The sequence below is a fragment of the Lithobates pipiens genome, unplaced genomic scaffold (genome assembly GCF_037356315.1).
Source record: "Lithobates pipiens isolate NorthernLeopardFrog02 unplaced genomic scaffold, aLitPip1_a1.2 Scaffold_19, whole genome shotgun sequence".
Lineage (NCBI taxonomy): Eukaryota > Metazoa > Chordata > Amphibia > Anura > Ranidae > Lithobates > Lithobates pipiens.
The window spans coordinates 251,424,209-251,448,221 of record NW_027507764.1 but is presented as its reverse complement, the minus strand read 5'-3'; the positions used below and the strand labels follow the sequence as shown (position 1 = coordinate 251,448,221).

At 46.0% G+C, this 24,013-nt stretch overlaps 1 protein-coding gene across 3 annotated transcripts in view; it reads right to left on the bottom strand.

Moving 5' to 3' along the window:
• The window catches only part of EPB41L4B (erythrocyte membrane protein band 4.1 like 4B), a 770,758-nt gene that overhangs the window by 492,550 nt on the left and 254,195 nt on the right, over positions 1-24,013 (bottom strand). For all 3 annotated transcript variants that reach the window (XM_077491916.1, XM_077491917.1, XM_077491918.1), the window contains exon 8: positions 3,998-4,085. In XM_077491916.1, coding sequence (XP_077348042.1) covers positions 3,998-4,085 — 88 coding nt within the window. The remainder of the gene's footprint in view (positions 1-3,997; positions 4,086-24,013) is intronic.

Sequence of the window (24,013 nt, the reverse complement as noted above, 5' to 3'; positions counted from 1 at the left end):
CAGGAACTATGTCCACACAGGGAGACTCAGGGGCCCCTGAAGCAGACAAACCCCCAAAAAGGATCAATTAGTGTATCTCCTGGACGCACACCTAGGAGGTCCACGAAACTGGAAACCAAAGAACATGTCCCCCCACCCCAATTATGGGTGAGGGCAGACCTTCATGCTGAGGGGATCCAGTCTGTGGGACCGGAAAGGCCAATTTTAGGCTTACCAGACCAAGATTGCTCTGAACCTCTTGGGAAAGACTTGAGAGATCTGTTTCCCTTATCTGAAGTCCCAGGAGCCTGAAAGAATTTTAGGGGCTGAGAAGGAAGGCCCCCATCTGCAATGAGGCTCCTTCCCTTTTTTAGACTATGGCAGGAAGGTACTCTTCCTCCCGTGACACCCTTAATGATGTCATCCAGGGTAGCCCCAAACAGGCAATTGCCTTGAAAGCACAGATCAATGAGAGATTTCTTAGAGGCTTGGTCTGCAGACCAGTTCTTAAGCCACAGCATGCGTCCAATAACAACAGCTGAAAAGTTTGGACAGCAGGGGAGTCACATCCAAAGATGCATCACATATAAATTGCAGCCCTCGGACCAACTGTTCTGCCAGATCAACATAAGCAGCAGGAACCTGCCCATGACCCAGACCTTGGCGCAAAAGCTTGGCCCATTTGGGTAAAGTCTGAGATACAAGGGCCGAGGCCAGGACCGGTCGCATTGCCGAACCAGCCATAGTAAACATGCTGCGTGCCACGGCCTCCGCTTTGCTGTCAGCCAGATCCTTAAAGTACGGGGATTCCTCTACAGGGATCATGGTTGCTTTATTCAAACTGGAGACAGGAGGGTCCACCACTAGTGGGGTAGTCCAATTTTTTTAAAGTGATTCCTCAAAGGGGTAGCGTACTGAGAAATGATTGGGGATCACAAAAGGTGACTTAGGTTTACTTATAAGGAATGGGAGAAACCAATCAAAATAAAAGGCAGATAAGAAAACACCTTTGGTGCCCGAGGTGACTTATTTGTACTGAAGGACACAGCCACATCCGTTGCCCCATCAGCCGCATCCTCTATTTTTAAAATCTCTCTCACCGAAGTAATAAGCACGTCCACTCGCTGCAGTGACTGTTGAGAATTCATTCTCACTATCGGACGGGACAGGATATTAAGCCACCCTGGATGGGCCGCGTCCCCGGCAGCATCAGGCTCAGAATCAGATGAGACGGACTGAGCAGGGGAAGGCAGGGGATGCTTCCCCTCCTGGGCCTTTGCCCACACGCTACTTCTAGCTGGGATAGTAATGACTCTAGGACTGCCATAAGCATAGCCATGGGAGGCTGGGGTTCCGAGTGACCTGCCACCTCCATGAGGGGGTCAGTGGGTGAGGATGTGACCATGAGGCTCCATAGGAAAAAAGAACCTAAAGTACAAAAATATCATTTGCATCCCCCAATGCTCCAAGTACCTATCAGCAGAGAGAGCGCTATACAGGGACCCTAAAAAATACTCAATCCTACCAGCCAGAGGAGCACTGCAATTCAGACCCAGTAACACCATGGAGGCCATGTACTTCATATATCCCAGGACAGGAAGAGTAAAAGAGAAGAGGAAGAGGAGGAGCCCCGGCATCACCACAAGGTTCCAGCCTTCTCCAGCGTCTCACTAAACTAAGGAAAAATGACCGCCATGATATCGGCTAAACAAACATGGCCTCCGGCCGGAGACCAGCCAAACCAAGGGAAAATGGCCACCGTAATGTCATCGGACCTCCCAAACATGGCCGCCAGCTGTTTGACATGCTGAAGCATGCTGCCAGGATCCTCTCCAAAAAAGGTACTGTACTCCACCAGGCAGGGTGAACATTTCAGGGGACACCGCTGTGATATATGCACTGGGACCCCTAAACTGCACACTACCTAACACTGCACATACAGCAGGGCATGCACCTAGGGGTCTCCGCTGCATCCTCTGCACTGGAATCCCCTCATACCGCCAGGGCAGGGCACACACCACCAAGAAGGGGAATTGCAGGGGAGATCCCCAAGGGTCCCTGCTGCCTGCCCTGGGACTCCCACCAATTTGTGGGGGGAGGGGGAAGCCCAGCTTAACCAAAGGACTTTAAGATGGGAGGAGGGATCCTGCAGGCAGGTCTGACAATCCCTAGAGGGTACCCATGTCCACTCCAACCCGCACAAAAGGAGGAGTGGGGGGGCCGTACTTACCAATCCATGGTGCGGGTGAGCCTCCAGACAGAACTCCTTGCCACTAAAGTGGGGGGCTATCAGCCAAGGGACCACTACAACTCGGACCAGAGCCCATTTGTATGCGACCCTGCAAGACGTTTAACTCATGGGCCAGCCTTTGTCCGCTGAGGCTATGTCGCAGCTGACCTAACGCGTAGCTGATGTCTGCACGTGCTCGCTGGCTGGACTGGGGAGACCACTGAATTTAGATTATCCATCCCATCGCCCAGCCTGGCAGTTGATTGTAGATATTCCAGGAGAAAATGCATGAAAGAAAGAAAAAAAATGCTAAATTTTCTAGGACCAAAAGATCCCAGCAAGGAGCTAGGTATACTCCTGACTAGACAGAAATAAACTGAATACCTAGAGCAGGGAAGGGGTTATATACTCACTGAGGACAGCCCATGGGTGTAGCCAAGTGTTTTTTGTTCTGCCTAGTCCTGCTCCTGTAGAGGCGATATAACCCAATGGTCACGATTAAGGAGGTGCTGTGTCAGTCGATGAACAAAAGAGAAAATACATTTAATGACATAATGTATACATTATGTCATTATGATGTCATTAAATGTATAATTCTTAATTTAACATAAAATTATATATTATACAAAGACGTGAATTTTTTTTTGCTTGTTGCTTTGTTGTGCAAGGCAGGGATTGCCTAAAATAAAAATTGCTATTTGTTTGATCAAACTCATATTTGCATTACTGTATACTCTGTTGTGAAGGGCAGGAGTAGTCAAAGACGCAAGAGATGCATTGCCTTGTTCAGGCAAATTTATATTACCGAGAGGGTAGCAGCAAAAACTCAATTGTGTTTACACAAAATGGCCACATGGATCCATGTCCTAAAGTTCTAGTTGCATTTATAACTTATGCCATTAAAAATTCAATATTTCAAAAAGCATGGCTATAAACTACCATTTAAGTTTTAACCCAAATTAACCCTAAATATTGACTGATTTCTCAGAGTCTCTTGTTGCTATTCTGCTCTTTTCCAATGCATAGCTGATTACCATAACAAAAAAATAAATAAACGCTAGCTCGCTACAGCTAGATCTGGACACTATACTTCTTTTATAAGGAACAGACACCTTTCGCCTCCCAAGAGTAAGCTGCCCATTATTTGCCTTTTTTCAAGACATGACACAGTGAACTTTGTGAAGAGGAAAGTCATGGGAACTTCCCATTTACCCTGCCCACTTACCCTCTCTTCTTCCATTCCCTTCATCCCTTCTCTCTCCCTCCTTTTTTGCCCTCTCATCCCCGTCCCTCACTCTCTGGATTTGTACACATTTAAAGTCTCTCAAAAAAACAAAAAACTGTAGTTGATCGTCAGAGCAAAGTATTTTGATACTGCAATTAGGACCAGAAACGTGCCCTTTACCGTGTGTACTCTTACACCACCTTAAATAAAATGGTCTTGGTACTACCTGGAAATTTATGGTATTGTACTTTGTCATGGAAGCTTTGACTGATTTGTACACCTCTTTTTGTACTGTACTGCCAATTTCTTTGACAAAGAATGTGTAAAAAATAAATTAAAAAAAATGCACAAATAGCAGGATACCAAAATTACCCACATGGTTTAGCCCTTACCGATTTTTTTTTTTTGTAACAAAAAGTTAAATTACATGACACCTTTCTTGTTAAAATGATATCACAGTGTTTGTTGAACAGCCTCAAAACACCAAGTGCACAACATGTTAAATAAACAAAAATTATATTTTATAAAACTGTGGTAAAACAACAAAAGAAGAAATAATTTACCTTGACAATGTGCATATCAACCCCATACATCTCTAACCACTTCGCTTTATTCAAGTAACATAGCTCGGCCTGGGCTGGTGTTTTACCCCTTAGAGTAAAGGGGGGGAAAAAACAAAGATTAAATAGAGATACTCTAATAAAATCAGAAGAAAAAAAAGACATTTTAAAACTGCTACAGAAGTTATTGCCTACTTATAACCCAATGTTCTCTTTTTCCATGCAGATAGTTCAATCAGGGTCCAAGTATGCAACATGGCTGCTATACTCATAAAGAGACCTGGTCATCAATTTACAAAACGCAGGTGAAAACACTGAAAAAAAACAAGTATTTTAAATGTCTACTTTCAGTGTTTTTTTCTATAAAAGGATATAAAATTCACTAACAGCATCTTTGGACTTGACTAGTGAATTTCCTGGCACAGTCACTCACTCCCTCCTTTCACATCCTAGTCCTCTTCTCTTCTGCGAGGGCTCAATTACTGCCTGTACTGCTCCAGGTCCTCCTCCCCTCCCTTCACCTCCTACATATCTTTTTTTAGGTAGCCATCAGGAAAGAAGCAAAAACGTGCCACTTAAAGCGGAGTTCTGCTTAAAAAAAAAAAGTTAAAAAAAGTCAACAGCTACAAATACTGCAGCTGCTGACTTTTAATAATTGCACACTTACCTGTCCAAGGGTCCAGCGATGCAGGGGATCGAAGCCCCGCTCCTCTCTCCCTCCGCTCGGCGGTGCCAGCATTGTAACTGTGGGCGCCCATCTGTGGCGTCCGTGACTGGCCACACAATCATCTGTGACCTGTGACGTGTTCCAGAGGATTGCCTAGAGGGAGGGGGGAGAGCTGATCTCCCTTCATGCCCTGAGGGAAGTGACCTCAGGAGCCCAGGCGCTGAAGGAGGCAAATTATGAGGGACCCCCTAACAACAGGCATTAAAGAGGTGAGTAAAAAAAAAAAAAAAAAATTTTCATGCACATTAATACATTTTTTTTTTTTGGGTGGGACTCCACTTTAACCACTTCAGCCCGGGACCATTTTGCTGGCCAAAGACCAGACCACTGTTTGCGATTCGGCACTGCGTCGCTTTAACTGACAATTGCACGGTCATGCAACGTGGCACCCAAACAAAATTGACGTATTTGATCACCCCTACGTTTTTTTTGCGCTATAAAGAAAAATAGAGCGACAATTTAAAAAAAAAAAAAAAAACACACATTTTTTACTTTTTGTTATAATAAACATCCCCCAAAAATATATAAAAAAAAAACATTTTTTTCCCTCAGTTTAGGCCGATACGTATTCTTCTGCATATTTTTGGTAAAAAAAAAAAAAAAAAAAATTGCAATAAGCAATTATTGATTGTTTTTTTCGCAAAAGTTATAGCATTTACAAAATAGGGGATAGTTTTATGGCATTTTTATTAATAATTTTTTTTTACTAGTAATGGCGGCGATCAGCGATTTTTATTGTGACTGTGACATTATGGTGGATACATCGGACATTTTTGACACATTTTTGGGACCATTGTCATTTATACAGCAATCACTGCTATACAAATGCAGTGATTCCTGTGTAAATGACACTGGCAGTGAAGGGGTTAACCAGTGGGTGGCAGTGTAGGGGTTAAGTGTTCCTAGGGGTGTGTTACTAACTGTTGGGGGCTGGGCTTTCTTTTAGTGAACACTAATCTGTGGTCCAATCACATGGAGCAGAGATCAGCGTCACTTGTTGCTAGGCAGAAAGGGGAGATGCTGTTTACAATGGCATCTCCCATTTCAGCCGCCCCGTGAGACAATCGCAGGTATTCCCGCGGCGACCGAGTCTACGGGACCCGCGACCGGACTCACGGGGGTCCCAACCAGCGTGGCGGTGCGCTCGCGATGGCAGGGCGGCATTTAGGATTGGACGTACCTGTACGCCAATATGCCTGCCCGTGCCATTCTGCCGACGTACATAGGCGTGCGATGATCGGGAAGTGGTTAAGTGGCGGTTTGGAGTCTGCTGGGACTGCTTACAACACATATAAGATGGCGCACAGCAGCAGTCTCAGGGTTTTCAGATGTCTACAGTGCTCCTGTAGCTTTCCTGTGGGTTAGCTGCACTGAGCCACAGACTTGCATTACATCTTGCAGGTGTGGTGCACTTTCTAAAAGTGCGCCAAAACTCCTGCATTCAGGAGTTTACCCACAGGATAAAGTAGAAGTCTATGGCTCAGTGTAGCAAACTCACAAGCAACTCGCAGGTGCACTGCGCTGCAACTGCGAATCAGTGTGAAAGCAGCCAGAATTTTTTTTTTTTTTTTAAGTTAATTTTCCACTGTATGTGATATTTAAATACTCTGACCTTTTCCTTATCCTGCTGCTGCTGACACCATTCTCCAGGCTGCTAGAAAGGTCTCAGGTGATGTGCTACAGAGGAAGCATTGACTTACGCTCTTGCTTCCTCCGCAGCTGGCTCCATCTACTCTGATTGCTCTTGGATCGTGGGTTGGCAACCCATTGATCGTGATCTAGGCTTACCGACCCACAATCCCAGAGCATTGGCATGAGCTTCCCTGGTTTGAGGTTGTAGGCCACATGAAAAGGACCTACAGGCCACAGGTATCTTAGAAGAACCACAACAGTGTGTACATGCAACTCAAATGTATCTGTTGTCCTCAGTATAAACTGAATGCATTATGCACCAGCTAAGATCAGTGCTTATACAAAATGACATTAAGACGAAAAAGTGCCAAGATTCGTGGTGGTTGCAACTACTGACCTACTAGAAATGTTAATACCCTGTCTCATATGCAGATTATTTTCCATTCCTTTTCAACGGAAAACACTTAGAACAAGCATGTTGATCAGGAGTTCTGACTTTGTGCCTACTTTATTTTAACATACTTGTTCCAGGTCAATGGGTTGAGACAGTATCTAGGTCAGAAATCATACTGGCTTTATTTTAAGGCAACTGGGATTTTTTCAATGGAGGTCAGCAATGGAAGGCATATAGTTTTTCTCAGCACAGGTTTCCTTAAAAGCAAAACGGTAGGAACACTGATTACATTAGCACGTGTAGTAAACGGATACAAGCTGTCAAGACAGGTTTGGATTTGTCTCTTTAGTGCTACTGGTGCTCGAGCAAAGTGTCTCTGCTCAAAAAGATTGTGGATTTTTTCACACATAATACAATGGTTAGTGCCCTAATGAGCTTTGCTGCTTTCCCGGGCACAATCATGTACCTGGGCAGGGGTGGTATATATGGATTTGCAAATTCCAACTTTAAGCATGCTGACATTTGCATAGCCAATTTTGAAGGGTCCAGGCAGTGCTGTGGGGGCAAATCTAGAAGCAAAAATAAAGTAGCTGTAAACCCTAACTTAATGACATTTAGTTTGTTAAAGGTCTCTACATCTAACAACTGTCATTTTTTGTTTGAACCAATTTTAATTATTTTGGAAACTAGCACTGCTGAACTTCTCTAGCCCATGTCAGCCATTTCATGTCTACATGCAATATCTCCATTGTCCGCTACACACCATTGCTCACATTTCGTTTCCTGATAGTGATAACAATGGGCCATTAAGGCAAGATACAGTTAAAAATCTGTCAGGACATAAAATTACTAAGGCCCAGGAAGGGGTTGAAACGCATCAACTTTGCTCTGCATTGGATTCACACTTTTATGTGTTAAAGGGCGTTTTAAAGATTTTATGGAAAGTTAACTGCATCTTGCTTTGCTGCAGGACATTTACGGTATCTATTTTGTCTTGTGGTTCCGAATGTGCAGCGGTGGTCTAGTCACAGGTATCTTACTTCACCCAGCTTTACGTTTATTATTTGGAGTGCAGCACCATCCATTTTTGTTTTAAGCAGTGGGTAATTGTCTTTTAGGATGGCCACTTGCAGTCTACATCAGGGGTGCACGTGACAGGGTAACAACAGAGAAGCAATAACTGGAACACAGTTGTTCCCCATAACAGAACATGTCTGAACAAGGATCTTAATGGCAGAATCACAAGGTATAATATTAATGAATGCTGCAGATTTAAAAACATTGATAATGATTTTTGAAATTACATTATGTTAAAGCTTCTATGATATTTTAGTGATTGGGTTTAGAAATACCTATACAGTGCCAGGTAACAATTCACAGTGTCAGCCAGGCTCCTAGTTTTAGCTGATATACAAAGGATTATGGGAAATTAGAAAAAAAGATTACAAAAAACAATTCTACATCAATTGGTATATAATTATGAACACTAAGATATTAAAAGTGCTCATTTTTAACATTCGTGACAAGGGAAAAAAGAATTTCTGTAAAGCAACCACACTTACACAATACTGCTTTACCTTTGTATTCTTTGCTATAAAAATATAAGCTGTATTATCTCCAATTACAGTGAAGGCTAATAAATATCCCTTTGCTACAGTCTTACAGCCAAGATCCATACTGTGTTGCATGTAGTATATTAGAATCATAATAAATAGGATTTTTAAAACAGTTTAGTCGTAAAATCCTTTTCTTGGAGTACATCATAGGACACAGAGCCTCAAGTATTTACTTGAGGGGTTATGGGCCTACCTTTAGGTGTTGCCATGGATATAGCCAATACAGGAAGTGGACTCTCCTATATAACCCTTCCTCCTTCCAGGAGTACCTCAGATTTTGTAGCAAAGCAATATAAGCAATATACCTTCACCCCATAAAAGAGAGGGGCGGGAGCTCTGTGTTCTATGTTGTACTCCAAGAAAAGGATTTTACAGGTAAGCAGTTTTAAAAATCCTATTTTCTTTATCGTACTTCATAGAACACAGAGCCTCAAGTATTTACTTGAGAGGAGGGAGACACAACCCACAGGGCAACCACCAGACCTGAGGACTTATACTGCTGCCTGCAGCACACTGCGCCCGAAGGCGATATCCTCAATTGATCTTACATCGCTTGTGGTGGTCCCTCTGGTAATAACCCCTCAACCTGCTTCCTGCAGCTCAGTACGTCAACAAGCAGTATAACGTAAACCAATAGCAGGGGAGGGTGCTGTGTCCGTCAAACTCCAAAGAAAAGGATTTTACGGCGAGTACAAAAATCCTATTTTAAAATGTTCTCTTTCATTCATTGACTGACACAGCTTCAGTAATCTTGCCCGTAGGGACGTCCCCAAGCAGTGTCATAATGAGGGGTGGAAACAGCAACATAACTTCACCCACAACCAGAGGTGCTCCCTAACGGGGAAGTCACCATCTGAACCAACCGCATCAGAACTTGTGGTCGACATATGCAGCAGAGTGCATAAACATTCAAAAAGATAAACTTTCTCTTAACAGAAGAAAGAGTGTAAAATTGCAACATTACAAGGCCGCCTGAAAAACATTGCGGCCAAAGCAGGCATCAGAAGATGCGCTTACATCAACTTCATTCACACTTTTACAAAGTTCTACAGATGACCAAGTCGCCGCCTTACACACTTGAGTGACTGACGCTTGATGTCAGAAAGTCCAGGAGGTCCCAACTGCCCTGGTGGAATGGGCCATGACCGGAAAGGGGGGCACCTGCCCCTTCAAGGGGTAAGCCTGGATCACGATCTGTCTGAACCACCTGGAAATGGTGGACGACGAGTCCGCCAGTCCTTTTTTCGGACCAGCTACCGAAACGAACAGAGAATCTGACTTCCGGAAGGGAGCCATGGCAGACTGATATACCCTTAGAGCCCGGACCACGTCCAGGGAATGGAGGGCCACCTCCTTAGGATGTGTCGGTTTAGGTGGTGATGGTAACACAATGTCTTCATTGAGGTGAAAAGTCGAAACCACCTCCAGTAGAAAAGAAGGTTGCGGATGCAACACCACCTTATCCTTGTGGATAACTAGATAGAGTGACTTGCAAGACAAGGCCGCTAGGTCAGAAACCCTCCTAGCCAATGTAATGGGCATTAGAGAGACCACTTTTTGAGAGAGTGTCAACAAATGGAGTTCCCTGATCTCAAACGGCAGTTTCTGAAGCGCCAATAACACTAGGTTCAGATCCCATGGACATAAGGGTGGACGCACCGGGGGACTGCATGTCGGACCCCTTGTACAACGGTGCTCAAAAGAGAGTGAGATGCCAGGGGTCTTGGAAAAAAAGACTGCCAAGGCTGATATCTGTCCCTTCATGGTGCTCAAGGCCAGTTTCTGGTCCACTCCTCGCTGTAGGAACAGCAGGATCCTGGAAACTGAATAGGTGTGTGGACACCACCCCATCTCCTCAAACATGGAGATATAAGCCTTCCACGTACGATGGTATATCTTCCGAGAAGAAGATTTTCGTACCCGCAACATAGTGGAAATCACAGAGTCAGACAGACCTCGGTTCCTTAGCACCTGGCTTTCAACAGCCATGCCATTAAAGCCAGCGACGGTAAAGCAGGATGGAGAATCGGACCTTGAGACAGGAGGCCTTCTTGCATGCTGCCCCAGGCATACCAAGGACGCCGAGGCCAATCTGGGGCAATCAGTATTACTGAAATCCCCTCGGCCTCCACTCTGCAGAGCAGACGTGGTAACCGTTTTGGTGGAGGAAAGGCATAAAATCAGCCGGTACTGCTCCCATGGAGCCACCAAAGTGTCTGACGCGTCCGCCCAGGGATCTCGTCCTGGAAACAAACCTCCACACCTTTCGATTGAGCTGAGAGGCCAGGTACGTGCCGCTCTGCGCACCGAATGATGTGAGCGACCTCCCGTGCTGCAGCCAAGCTTCTTGTTCCTCCTTGATGGTTGATATAAGCCACCGCCGTGGCATTGTCTGACTGGAGCCTGATCGGACACCCTCCTAGTCTCATCGATCATGTGGAGAGGCATAGCCTGATTGCTCGAAGTTCAAGCACATTGATCAGCAACTGGGATTCCTCCCTCGACCAGAGGCCCTGGGTAGATTGTACTTCCAGTACTCCACCCCAGCCGGTCAGGCTGGCATCCATTGTGATCACTATCCAATGAAGAGGTAGGAACAATTTCCCGGACCGAAGGGCCGGAGATCTCAGCCATCAGAGAAGAGAGTCCCCGACTAACTGGCTCACCTGAATCTGGCGATCCAGGGACAATGGAGCTTTGTCCCATTTTGCCAATATCTCCTTCTGCAAGACTCTGGTGTGAAATTGGGCGTACGGTACCACCTCGAAGGAGGCCACCATGAGGCCCAGGACTCGCACGCAGAAGCGCAGCAACGACCACCTGCGGTTCATCAACAGCTTCACCGCGGCTCTGAGTCTGCAGTTTGTCTGAAGGGAGAAACACTCACTTCCACGGAGTCCAGCAGTAAGCCTAGGTACTACAGGCATTGAGTTGGCACAAGAACTGACTTTTTGAGGTTCAACACCCACCCAAAATCCTGCAGGGTCTGCATGGTGATCGCCACATCCTCCCTTAATTCTGAGGCGGAAGCTGCTCTCAGAAGGAGATAGTCTAGGTAACCCACAATTGCGATCCCATGTTGTCGCAACAACGCCAAAATTGGAGCCAATACCATGGTAAAGACTCGGGGTGCTGAAGCCAAGCCAAAGGAGAGAGCCACAAACTGATAGTGGTCTTCCCCCACTGCAAGTCACAGAAACCTGATGCTTGAGGCATATGGTTATATGCAAATATGCGTCCTGGATGTCCAAAGAGGCCAGGGAGTCCCCCTGATGGAGTGCAGCGACTACGGAGCGAACCGATTCCATTCTTAACCTCTGTACTTTCACAAAGCAATTGAGGGCTTTTAGGTCCAAGATTGGATGTACCCCTTCCTTTTTGAGGACTACAAACAGATTGGAATAGAATCCCTGAAACCTTTCTGTTTCTGGAAAAAGCACCATCACTGCCCCTTACTGCCCCAAACAGGGCCTCCTGGCGAGCCGGGAGTAAGGGTACGCTGGAGGGGAAAAATATGTTTGGTGGCAAAGAGAGGAACTCTATCTTGTAGTCCGATGAAATCAGTTCGCAGACTCATTGGTCGGACAGCCAAGATGCCCACCGGGCTGCAAACTCCCGAAAGGCAACCCCCCACCCGAGTGACGGGCGGGGGCAAACCTTCATGCGGTAGCACTTTTGCTCGCTAGCTTGCGTGTCCAGGAAAGCTTCTGTCCCTCAGTAGTCGCCCTGTCGGACTGGGAGCATTTCGCTGAAGTCCCAGGCGGACGAAAAAGCCTCTTGACCGGAAAATTAGGGCCCTTGCCTGCGGCATGGCTCCTTACTGTTCCTGGACTGTGGGAGCAAAGTGTTCTACCCACCTTTGACATCCTTAATGATGTCATCCAGCGAGGCTCCAAATAGCCGCTCACCAAGGAAGGGTAAATCCGTCAAGATTTTTTTTTTTTTTTTTTTTTTTTTTTTTTTAGATGCCTGGTCCGCAGAGCAGCATTTCAGCCAAATCAGGCGCCGCAGCACCACTGCTGAAACTGACGCTCTTGAGAGCAAGGGAAGCATATCCAGGGCCACGTCACAGACGTACTTAAGGCCGCGCACTAACTGGTCTGCTAGTTCTCCAATTCATGGTGCAATCGTTTTGTCCACTCAGTAAGTGTCCATAAATGCAGGAGTCCCTTCTACCGGGATCGTGGTTACTTTATTCAACCTGGATACTGGGGGGTCCATGACTGGGGGAGCCAACCATTTTTTAAGAAGGCTCTGCTCAAAAGGGTAATGCACCGCCATTCTTTTTGGGACCGAAAAAGTCAGTTGCGGCCTTCCCCATTCCTTGTCTATGAACTTATCAAAATAAGTCGGATACGGAAACACCTTAGGTGTACGGGCTGGCTTACGGGACCCAAAAGGGACCGCTACCTCAGCAGAGGATCCTGCTGTATCCTGTATTTTCAGGGTATCACGCACAGCTGTGATAAGTGCTCCAACTAGCACTTTGTCTTGCCTGGACCAGGACGCGGAATCATCCTCACTCAGTCACTGCGGGGCCCGAATCGGAGTCAGAAATCTCCCCAGGGGATGGGGGGGGGGGGGCAGGGGCCGTTTTTTACCACCTTTGCGCCAGCACATCACTTCCACCCTGGCAACAAACAATTCAAGGACCGCCGACAAAGCGGCCAAAGGCACTGCACTGTTTGCAGATGAGCCCGTTGCAATTGCAGGGAGGTCTGGGGAAGAAACACCAGTTTCTGAAGCCATGCTGACCCACCCTGTCTTCCACCCTTGGGGACTTAGGACAAGGTGCACAATCCCACCCTCCTAGCTGCTGCAGATTGAGGGGCCCCCACCGCAGGACTCACCACCCCAACCAAGCGCTGCGCAGCGTTAGAGGTGCCTGTGTCCATTGTCAGCTCCCAGGTGTCCAGAGCAAAAAACGTGCTGTTCTGAGGTAAAGGAACCAGTGCTGAGGAGAAAAAAACGTGATGAGGCTACAAAAAAAGTGGCAGCCAGGCGCCCTGTACAGAGGAAGATCACAGGGAAAATGGGCGACAAACTTCGAGAAAATGGCCGCTGACCATGCTTCTCACAGAAAATGGCCAACAAACAACTGTACACAGTGAATGTACACAGATAATGGCGGCAGACATCGCTATAGCGGCAGCACACGCAGAGCCCACAGACACCAGAGAGATCACAGACAGCTCAGCCCCAATCAAGGATCAGAGCCCCCCCGGAGGATCCCTGGCTCAGGTACACACACCACTCAACCGCTCAGTCATGGAGCATCCCCCACAGGGGGGGAGGGAAAGTAGGGACAGGGAGAGACGAAAGGGAGGAGAGGGACCCCCTAATCGACCTCCCAGGGAATGCCCAGCTGCTCAATCCTGCTGAGGCAGGAAGAGCTGTACTTACCATCCGGATGAGCTGGAGGCATCCCATCACAGACCCACACCCGAGCAGTACGGGGTGGCTGTGGGCCACGGCACACTGTGACAAAGACATCTGTAGTCCGGTCATATGTGTGCCCCGGCCTCCCCTGGAGCCTGAGGGGCATGTCGTGGCCAACCCAGAGCGTAGCTAGGGTCTGCACACGCTCGATGGCCAGGCTGGGGAGGCTACAAGGATCTATATTATCCAGCCTGTCACCAAGCCGGCTGTTGATGGAAGATCACAGGATCTTAAAATCTTGCGCAAAAGGCAAAAAACAGAAAAAATACCCAGAACCGATGGTCCCGGCAGAGAGCCTAGGTCCTTCTTCACTAGGCAGAAAAAAACTGACCTGCAGGAAGCAGACTGAGGGGTTATTACCAGAGGGACCACCCCCTGGGCGGAACTGTACAGTTCTGTTTCACATGTTTTACATGTTCTGCCTAGTCCTCTCCTGAAGGTGGCGTAATAACCCTGCAACCACTAGAAATTGTTTGGATGTATTTATCCAAACTCTCGCCAAATAGTCGTTCTCCCTTAAAAGGGAAAATTTGTTAAAAGGTTCTTGCAAGGCGCTTCAGCTGACCAACCTTTTAACCAAAGGGTCCTTCACATGCGTACTAGTACAAGCACAAGGCGAGAAGCCCGATGAATAGAATCCTTCATAGCATCTATGGCAAAGCAGAATGCTTTTGGTAGCTTGGCAAATTCCCGGGCCTTTTGTGCAGGTTAAGAGCATCTGTGAACTGGTCCATTAAGGACTGACAGATGCCTATAGGAAAAAGAGGATTTTAACAGTGCTTCCAACTTCTTATCCGTTAGATCTTTAAAGCGGTTCTGCACACATAATACATTTTCCCATTCTGTTGCCTCTAGACCGTACATTTGATAATGCCACATTTTTTTTTTTTATTAATCTACCTTTTGTAATTCGTAGTATTTGATTTTCCTCCCCTGCGGCGATGGGCGGTCTCTTGCGGGGATCAGCATCACTTCTGGCTGAACCCCGCACTGTCTCCTGGGATCTCGTCCAAGTAATCCCAGGAGACATTGCGGCTAATGCAGCCGAAATCTCGCGTGATTTCGGCTAATACAGACGAAATCTCGCGAGATTTCGGCAAGAGACCGCCCATCGCCGCAGGGGAGGAAAATCAAATACTACGAATTACAAAAGGTAGATTAATAAAATAAATAAAAAAATGTGGCATTATCAAATGTACGGTCTAGAGGCAACAGAATGGGAAAATGTATTATTATGTGTGCAGAACCGCTTTAAGCACATGTGCATTGTCCACTGGACAAGTTAAACTTTTATTCAACTGCTGGAACTTTCCATTTTTGTGAATTTTTCCTCCATAGGATAGAGCATTGAGAATATCTTCGGAGGGGAAAAATGCTCATCTGGATGATCCCATTCGTTATAAATAAGCTTTTCTAGTAATGCGTGGACGGAAAACACATGCAAAGGTTTCAGGGAACCCAAGGAGAGTGAACCATTTCAGTAAGGCTCTGTACTTCAGTTTGTGAAGCTGAAACATCAAGTATTGTTTCCTCTGCAGAGGAATAACCGGCTTGTCTTTCCTCTAGATTAGCGGAGGGTAATACCGCATCTGGCTCCCACAATTCTCTTGGACCCTCCACTGTTTGTAAAGAGTTTAAGGTGGGGAAGGGGATCTAGGATGCTTCCTATCCACCTGGATTGAGGATCTGATTAAAGCCGCTAATCTTCCTTCTAAGCCATGCAGGGCTAAGGAATATGCATCTTCAGTCATGTATATAGAGGCTGAAGTGTGTAAAGCAGTTGCACCACCGCTAGCTTCCAATGACTCAACCTGGCTTGCCATGTCTGGTAACTCTGGAGAGGATGACAGTATGGTGGCATGACTTTCCTAGTGCCTGGGGGTGGCTTACGTACCTTTACAGTAGCTCTGGAAGTCATAGTGCAAAGCACAAAAGAAGAGGTAAAAGATAAGAGAGCTAAAAAGAGAGCACCCCCGGACACCTTGAATCCTCCCTCAGTTACTGCGCCTCGGACCAGCCGGTTCCGAGACTCGGGAACAGATGGTTCCTTGCCCCAGACCATGCGGGTCTAATGGGGCTAGTCAAACTGACCATGTTGCGGAGTGGCACACGCTCCCATGACCGGGACCCCTCGTGGGGCTACCCCGGCCCAGATTCAGGAACAGGCAGCTCTGGCCTAACAAACGAACCCCGGACACGTGACTTCAGCCTCTTAAGTACCCTTCCCCAGACTCCTCAGTGGTGCCAGATGCATCCACTGATTGGCTCCGGGGAACACTGATATTTAAAGCATCCAACCAGGCCTCGTTCTAGTCCTATCATGTGCACCTAACTGTACACATGACCAGGCAGAACGCTAACAGCCCAGCCAAACTGAGGCCAAAAAGTTACACCTACACAATTAACCCTCAGAACCCCTTTACTGTTCTGAGGAAAAAACTAAATTTGTACATAGCAGATACCTTGTCAAAAGTGTCGCCGCTACACTTGCATGTCCCCCTCGGATCTACAGCGACTTTACTTCCAAGTGCACTTTCAGTGCAAAGTAGATTTTCCTTTAGTAAATAACCCCCTTCGTTATATGTTGAACTATCTGTGAAGGTTTTTACACCTGTTTAATGGTTAATCTTCAAATATGATGTTCACATGTGTTTCCTATCTGAAAATCAACGTCTCACATGCTTTGTCTATTTGTCTAGATTACTTTATATATACACATATTTGCTTTGACAACAGTTTTAACAAGAAAACAATGTCACCACCATAGCATCAGTTTTAAAATGCTGATAATAGTATTTCCTGTACTGGAAAGGTCTGCTTTACACCCCTTACGTACCCAGCGCTCCTGTGTCTCCTTAGTGTGATATAGCCGTATGCTGCAACAGACGCCTTTCTTCAGTTTATAGCTGACAGCATCTGTAACAGGCATCAGCTGAAAACCTGATTGGCGTCCTCAGCGTCTTCTGCCCTTCCATGTGGACGTTTTGCGCCCTGCACTCGGTGCCGCTTTCCTTGTAGGAACACGCCGCTTTTGGAACCCGCCCCGTCCTCCTCAGTATAACATAGCCTTGCACGCGCACATGCTTTTCATTTAAAAAGAAAAAACAGACACGAGAAAAGGAGGCGGTGTTGCACACTAGAGCCTGCAAAGTCTGGTACTTTGTCCCCACCTGCAGTGTGCTACTGCCTGTCAGGCTGGGGAACCATTACAAAAAAAACAGCAAGCTAAGTATAAGAAACTAAAGTGCTTTTATATATAAAGAATGGAAGTGGCCACCGCACCTCTCCAAGAGGAGAGGGAGAGGAGGGGGATTTTTGTCAGCAGTATACATAGCTCTTATGGTAGCTATTATACATATTATGTGTTTATATAAGCAAAAAAACTTCAATAGTTAAACTGGTGGCTAGTGGATATAATTCCATGCGTGTCAGGAAGTCTCTTGAGGCTACGCTGGCTGCCAGAGTACTTGAACCTGTGTATGCTGCTTCTGTAAACTGCTGTACCCCTTATTTAATTCCTCTGGAAGAGGAAGAGGAATACCATTTGTTCCTAAGAACCCCCCTCTGGCTGCTGAGACCACACATGGGCCCTTATATCCGGACACAGAGCTGCTGAAAGCATCGTATTTAAGGTATGTATAACGTACTCCCTCTAGGGGACACATTTTAAAGGCATACGTTTTAAAAAATATGGAAGGAAAGACATAGGAACCTTTTACAGTTCTTAGTCTCTTCCCTTACCTTGTCCTCGCTGCAGGATACTGCGCTGATTTAACAGACCGATCCAAATTTCACCCATCACGGAGGGCAGCGTAGTTAAACCTTCAAAGACAGGGTCCCTTTTAGTAGGGATTCCACTCCTTTGGACCTGTATAGCACCCCTCAGGAACAATTTTAGGTAATGTAGCAAGACCAAAAAGAGTCCTGATTCCTAGGGTCCAGCTCTCAAAGAGAAGCCTTACAGGCAAAAACCGGTTCTTGAATCGAGGTCCAGGTACCATCCAATGGCCTCAGTAGTGAGGATGGATCCGGTTGTGGAGGTTATTTAAATCCAGCATGGATCCCTCCCTGGAGCTCCTCAGAGCACATCTTCACTTGTGACTTACACCTTTAGACACTGGCAAATTAACTGAGGTACTCCTGGAAGGAGGAGGTGTTGTATAGGGGAGTCAACTTCCTGTATTGATTATACCAGTGTCAACACCTGAAGGTAGGCCCATAACCCATCAAGTAAATACTTGAGGCTCTGCGTTCTATGATGTGCGATAAAGAAAAACATTTTATCAAATGATGATATACACTTATTCTATGCATCAAGCTGTAGTGCTATACAAGTTATTCATTCATTAAAAACCTGCTGTGTGTAGCAGTCCCCCTAATACTTATCTAAGCCCCATCTTTATCCAGCGATATGCACGATGATTGGTTGTGACAGTCAGTCAATCAGGAGAGAAAGGGGGCAGGGCCGAACAGTGGCTCTGTGTCTGAAAGGACACACAGAGCAGAGGCTCAGCTTAGGTGCCCCATAGAAAGCTGCTTTCTGTGGGGGCACTTAACAGGAGGGAGGGGCCAGGAGCACCGAAGAGGGACCCGAGAAGAGGAGGATCTGGGCTGCTCTGTGCAAAACCATTTCACAGAGCAGGTAAGTATAACTTGTTTGCTATTTAAAAAATAAAAAAATAAGACGAGACTTTAGTACCACTTTAATTATATTTATTAGTCGCTTGCTTACCGATTGTAATTTCTCAAACTCAATCCCTAACTTGACTAACCATAAGACTGATAAACTAAGCCCTAAAAATATATAACCAACTAAATACATTGAGGTGGTGCAAGCAAAGACCTGCAGCAACCTCCAAAACCCTGCCCTTATAGCTGAATAGCTCACCACTATAAAGGCTATTCACTGGTAATAGGAATGTGCAAAAAATACAAAGGTGTGGGCAAACTTCAGCACTATTAGGAAGTGCTTAAAGTGGTTGTAGAGGCTGGAGGTTTTTTGCCTTCATGCATTCTTTGCATGAAGGTAAAAAACCTTCAGTGCGCTGCTCCTCCCACAGCCCCCCCCCCAAATACTTTCCTGAGCCCCCTCTCGATCCAGTGATGTGCATGGGAGTCTTGGCTATCCAAAGTCTCTCCCTCCTTATTGGTAAAGACAGCAGCAGAAGCCATTGGCACCCAATGCTGTCAATCACAGACAATGAAGAGATAGTCGGGGGTGAGCCATGGCTCTAAATGTCAAGCAGCTTGCTATTGGGGGCATTAATCAAGGGGGAGGCACCAGGAGCACCAGAAGGGGACCCAAGAAGAAGATGTCCCGCTAGCTGTATTGCCCCTCACCGTCCTTTATACCTACCAATCTTGATCCAGCTCTCTGCAACGAGGCTTGTCCGTTTCTCTCTTTACAGGCTACTGTGATAGCAACAGTCGTTGGCTCCTACTGCTGTCAAATGATTTGAGGAGAGAGTGCGGGGGCGGGCCAAGCCACGCTGGGTGTGTCTATGGCCCGCAGGTGTGCCACTACAGGAAGCTTACTATAGTGGCACACTGAGAAGAGGAGAAGGAGCCAAGAGTGCCTGCAGGGGACCCCAGAAGAGACAATTAGGGGCTACTCTGTGCAAAAGACAAGTATTTGGCGCAAATCAAAGATATTTGGTTCCCACTAGAAAAAGAGTCTATAAAATTACATATAGTAGTGAGTGCAGGGAATGCACTACTTTGTCAAGTCCAAAAAAGGAAAAATAAAATGTTCTTTAGTTCGTGAGGAGAGGGGGGGGAGGAGAGGAATGGAGAGGGGGGATGGATCCGCATGCAGGGCTGCTCTGAAATCCTAGCTTTAGACAAGCTAATACATAAAGAAGACATAGTAATCAAGCCTGCTGACAAAGGGGGCGGAATAGTCCTCCTAGACAGATCCGACTATGTGGCGGAGTCTCTCCGCCTCCTTGCAGATAATTCCACTTACAAAAAACTGACTTATGACCCAACCAATACTTTTGCAAATGAAGCCGAGGCTTTAACCAAATCTGCCCTCCAAGAAGGGATCCTCACAAAAACAGAAGCCGCCTTCCTACAAAAAAATTTCTACCAAATCCCCTACTTCTACCACCTACCCAAAGTACATAAAAATCTCCATCACCCTCCCGGTCGACCAATTGTGGCTTCTATGGATAGTGTCACCACAGGCTTCAGTTTATACATTGATCAATTCCTACAGCCCTTGGTGACACAACTGCAATCCTATATTCGCAATGGTCGTCACCTCCTAGAACTTCTGGCCCCTTACAGATGGGAAACGTCATACACCTGGCTCTCCCTGGATGTCAGCTCACTGTATACCTCTATCCCACATGACTTTGGCCTAAAAGCCATTGAAGACTCCCTAATCAATGAGCCCCTAATGAATATGAGGCAAGCTGACTTTGTGCTAAAGGCCGTTAATTTTTGTTTGACACATAACTATTTTACCTTCAACGGTGACTTCTACCAACAGATCCAAGGTACAGCTATGGGCGCCAATTTTACGCCCTCATATGCGAACCTTGCGATGGGCTTCTGGGAGTCCCACTACATCTACAAAAATAATCCTTTTTCAGAAAACAATCTTTTTCGGTAGATACATAGATGACCTTATCCTCATCTGGGATGGAGCAGCTGACTCAATCCCCCCCTTTGTTCAACATTGCAACAATAACCCCTATGGCCTATCCTTTACGTCTAATACCAACTCCGAGACCATAGCATTTCTAGACTTAGAACTGGGACACGAAGGTCATGCTATTATCTCAAAAAATTATACTAAACCAACCGCGGGCAACTCCTACCTTCACTTTAATAGCTGCCACTACCCAAAATGGATCAAAAATATCCCAAAGGGACAATTTTGGCACCTAAGGCAAAACTGCACCAAACAAATTGACTATATCGAATCCAGTAACACCCTGAAAACTAAATTTAAAGAAAAAAACTATCCTGCACCTCTTATAGAAAACGCTTTCAAACAGTGCCTCTCAGAAAAAAATGCGACAAAAACAGACCGCTCCCCACAAAATTTCTCTAGTAGATTCATCACCACCTTTCATAATGAACACAAAACTATGGAAAGAATTTTAAAAAAACACTGGAGTATCCTACAGCAGGACCCCCACCTGAAAACTGAACTCCCAGCCCGACCATCTGTCACTTACCGTAGGGCCCCAAACTTGAGAAACAAAATCGCACCCAGTAAATTAAAAACCCAATCCATTTTTCCCAAAACCCTCCAACTGATACCCCTAACTGGGATGTATCAATGCCACAAAGCACTTTGTAAAACATGTAAATTTGTCAATCACGGACAAAAAGAATTCACCACCAAGGGCAAAACCTATGAACTAAAAGAATTTTATAACTGCTCATCCGATTTCGTAATATATGGTCTGAGTTGTCCCTGTGGTCTCATATATGTAGGGAGAACCATTAGGACACTCAGACAACGTTTCGGTGAGCATCGTAGATTAATAGAAGGAGGCACAGACCCCCATAGCGTGCCCAGACACTTCGCCCTCTCTCATAAGGGGTCCACATCAGGCCTCAAGGTCTGGGTTATCGAGCAGATCCCCAACCATCTCCCTCCAGCGGAAAGGTTTAAAAAATTATGCTCTCGCGAAACCTTCTGGATCTATACCCTCAACGCACTCTCCCCAGGGGGAATCAACGAGTGTATCGAAATTGCCACCATCCTCTGATGTACCACTACCTTATAACCCACCTGTTATCATCTGTCGCAGAGCTCGAACCGACCCATACCAGACACCCCTCGTCCATGGTGCCGTCCTTATCACACAACATGACATCCCCTCACCTATATAGATATCCTCTCAATCTATCCGCTTGTTCTAGCTACCGATATTTATGGCAAATATATTATTATGCATACTGTTTTACCATTACTGCAATTCTCAAGCGATTATATTCTCTTTTCTCCTTGCAAAGAATCATGTATTGATATTGGCTTGTATATGTACCCATGCATATTTAGAAAATAATTCTTATCATTTGTATTAGTGTAATACTTCCTATTCCTCTCCCCCCCCCCCACTCTCCCCCCCCCCCTCTCCCCTCCCCCCTCCCTCCCCCTTTTCTAGCTCCTCCCCACCCCCTTTTTTTCTTTTCCTCCCCCCCCCCACTCCCACGTACTCCTTTTTCCTCTCCCCGCGCCCCACACTCATGTATGTGCACACATACACACATGTGTCCATGTAGGCATATATGTGCGGGTGTACGTTTTTGTTTTTATTTCTTTTTTATTTCTGTTTTTATTTTCATTTTCATTTTATACATCCCGTTTTTTTCATTTAACACGGGTAAGCGTACGTATTTATATGTGTATCTGTATATGTGTATATACACATACACCATTTTTATCCCCTTATACACATATGTCCTGCATGTCCAATCCCCAATACAATTATATCTACACACTTCATGTATGCTTCTTGCCTCTTTTTACCTTCTTTTTTACTCCCCTCCTTTTTAGCTTTTTTAAGCTTTTTTATCTTTTTATGTATATCATTTTTACCCTTTTTACTTATTCTCACAATTATTTTTGATGTTTTTCCCATAGAATTTTATTCTATAGACGATTTTACCGACATATACATAAGATTTCCCCATAGACGTTTTCTTCCTCCTTATACTAAGCCGCTGCTGCTCTCTCTCTCTCCCATTTCCCTCCCCCCTCATTACTCATCGTTTCCTTCCCCATACTCGGCCATAGCCACGCCCCTTCACCTGTTCCCAGTCTGCTTCCAGCCACGCCTACTGTCCTCAGCCTGCCCCTAATTAGCCACGCCCCTTCACCTGTTCCCAGTCGGCCTCCAGCCACGCCTACTGTCCTCAGCCTGCCCCTATTTAAATCCTGAGTCCCCTTCACTTTATTCTGATTCTGCCTGATGAAAGAGCGCGGTCGTCCGACAATCTCGACCCGCACGCTCAAGAAACGCGTCTCATACCCTCTGACGTCACAGCACCGCGCCCTGGTCATCTCTGCTTCCCAAGCCTCCTTCTGAAGACCGCACATCTCGTGTCCACCATAAGCCGGCTGCTTCTTAAAAAACACCTGTAGTGGACCTTATGTGAGAGGAACAGGAACAACTAGATGACAGATGTGGACCGGATCACTGGCTGACGTCCCATAATCAGATACACCTGATGACCCTCTGTGTTTAAATGCCTACCTTTTGCCTACTAAATGTGAGTGCAAAATTTTATGTTTTTACACTGAAAATAAAACCTTTTGAAAAATCTGCACCCAGAGGCGCCCCTCTCTCTCTTTTTTCTCCTTTATCTGCTACTCTGTGCAATACCATTGCACAGAGCAGGTAAGTATAAACACAATTGTTATTTTAATTAAAAGAACAAAATACCCAACTGCTTTAAGATTTGCCTTGCACAACGGCCTGGGATTTGGCCATAAGTGAAGGCTTTAGTAGGCTGCTGCAGGTATGTGCAGGTATCGTTACTTGCAGCAGGTTTTTTTTTTTTAAAGAAATTTAAAGACTTAAAATTAAATATTTGTGTTCCTTAAATTTAGGATTTGTAGATGGCACAAAATAATGACAACTAAATATTTACAGATGAAGCATGAATAAAGTGTAGCGCCGGTTCCTGAAGAGCACGTGCTGTGTTTTTTTCAATTTAATGTTCCTAAAACTACAGTTGGGTTTTAGGGTTAATTAAGTCAAATGGTTTCAGTACCAGTTTAGCTGGATTGCACTGGGTTCTCCTTGGCCACATGTTTCGCTGTCACTCCTGGCAAGTTGAGAATGCCGTTTAGCTAGGCGTATTGAGTGCCACGCTTTCTCAGAACCAGCCCAGTGGGTGTATCCTCCTGCTGTGCATTCTGGGAAAGGGTATTTAAGGTACTGAGATCACGTGCTTCTGGGTTCCAGTCCAGAAGACCTGACTGTTTGGTCCTGGTCCTCCTGACCGGCCCTCATGGCATGGGGTGCGGATCCATCCAATTCCGAGTCTCGGGCTGGATAGTCCGAGGCAAAGTAACTGAGAGGAGGATTCAAAGGTGGTCCTGTGCCGTCTCATCTGTGGAGTGGCCCAGCAACTGGAGAAGCACCCAGGGGAGGACTCTTCGGGAAAAGGTCATGCATAAGGCTGGCTTCTCAGAAAGAGCCTGAAGGCTCAGTTGGACACTAAATGGATCTACACTTATATGG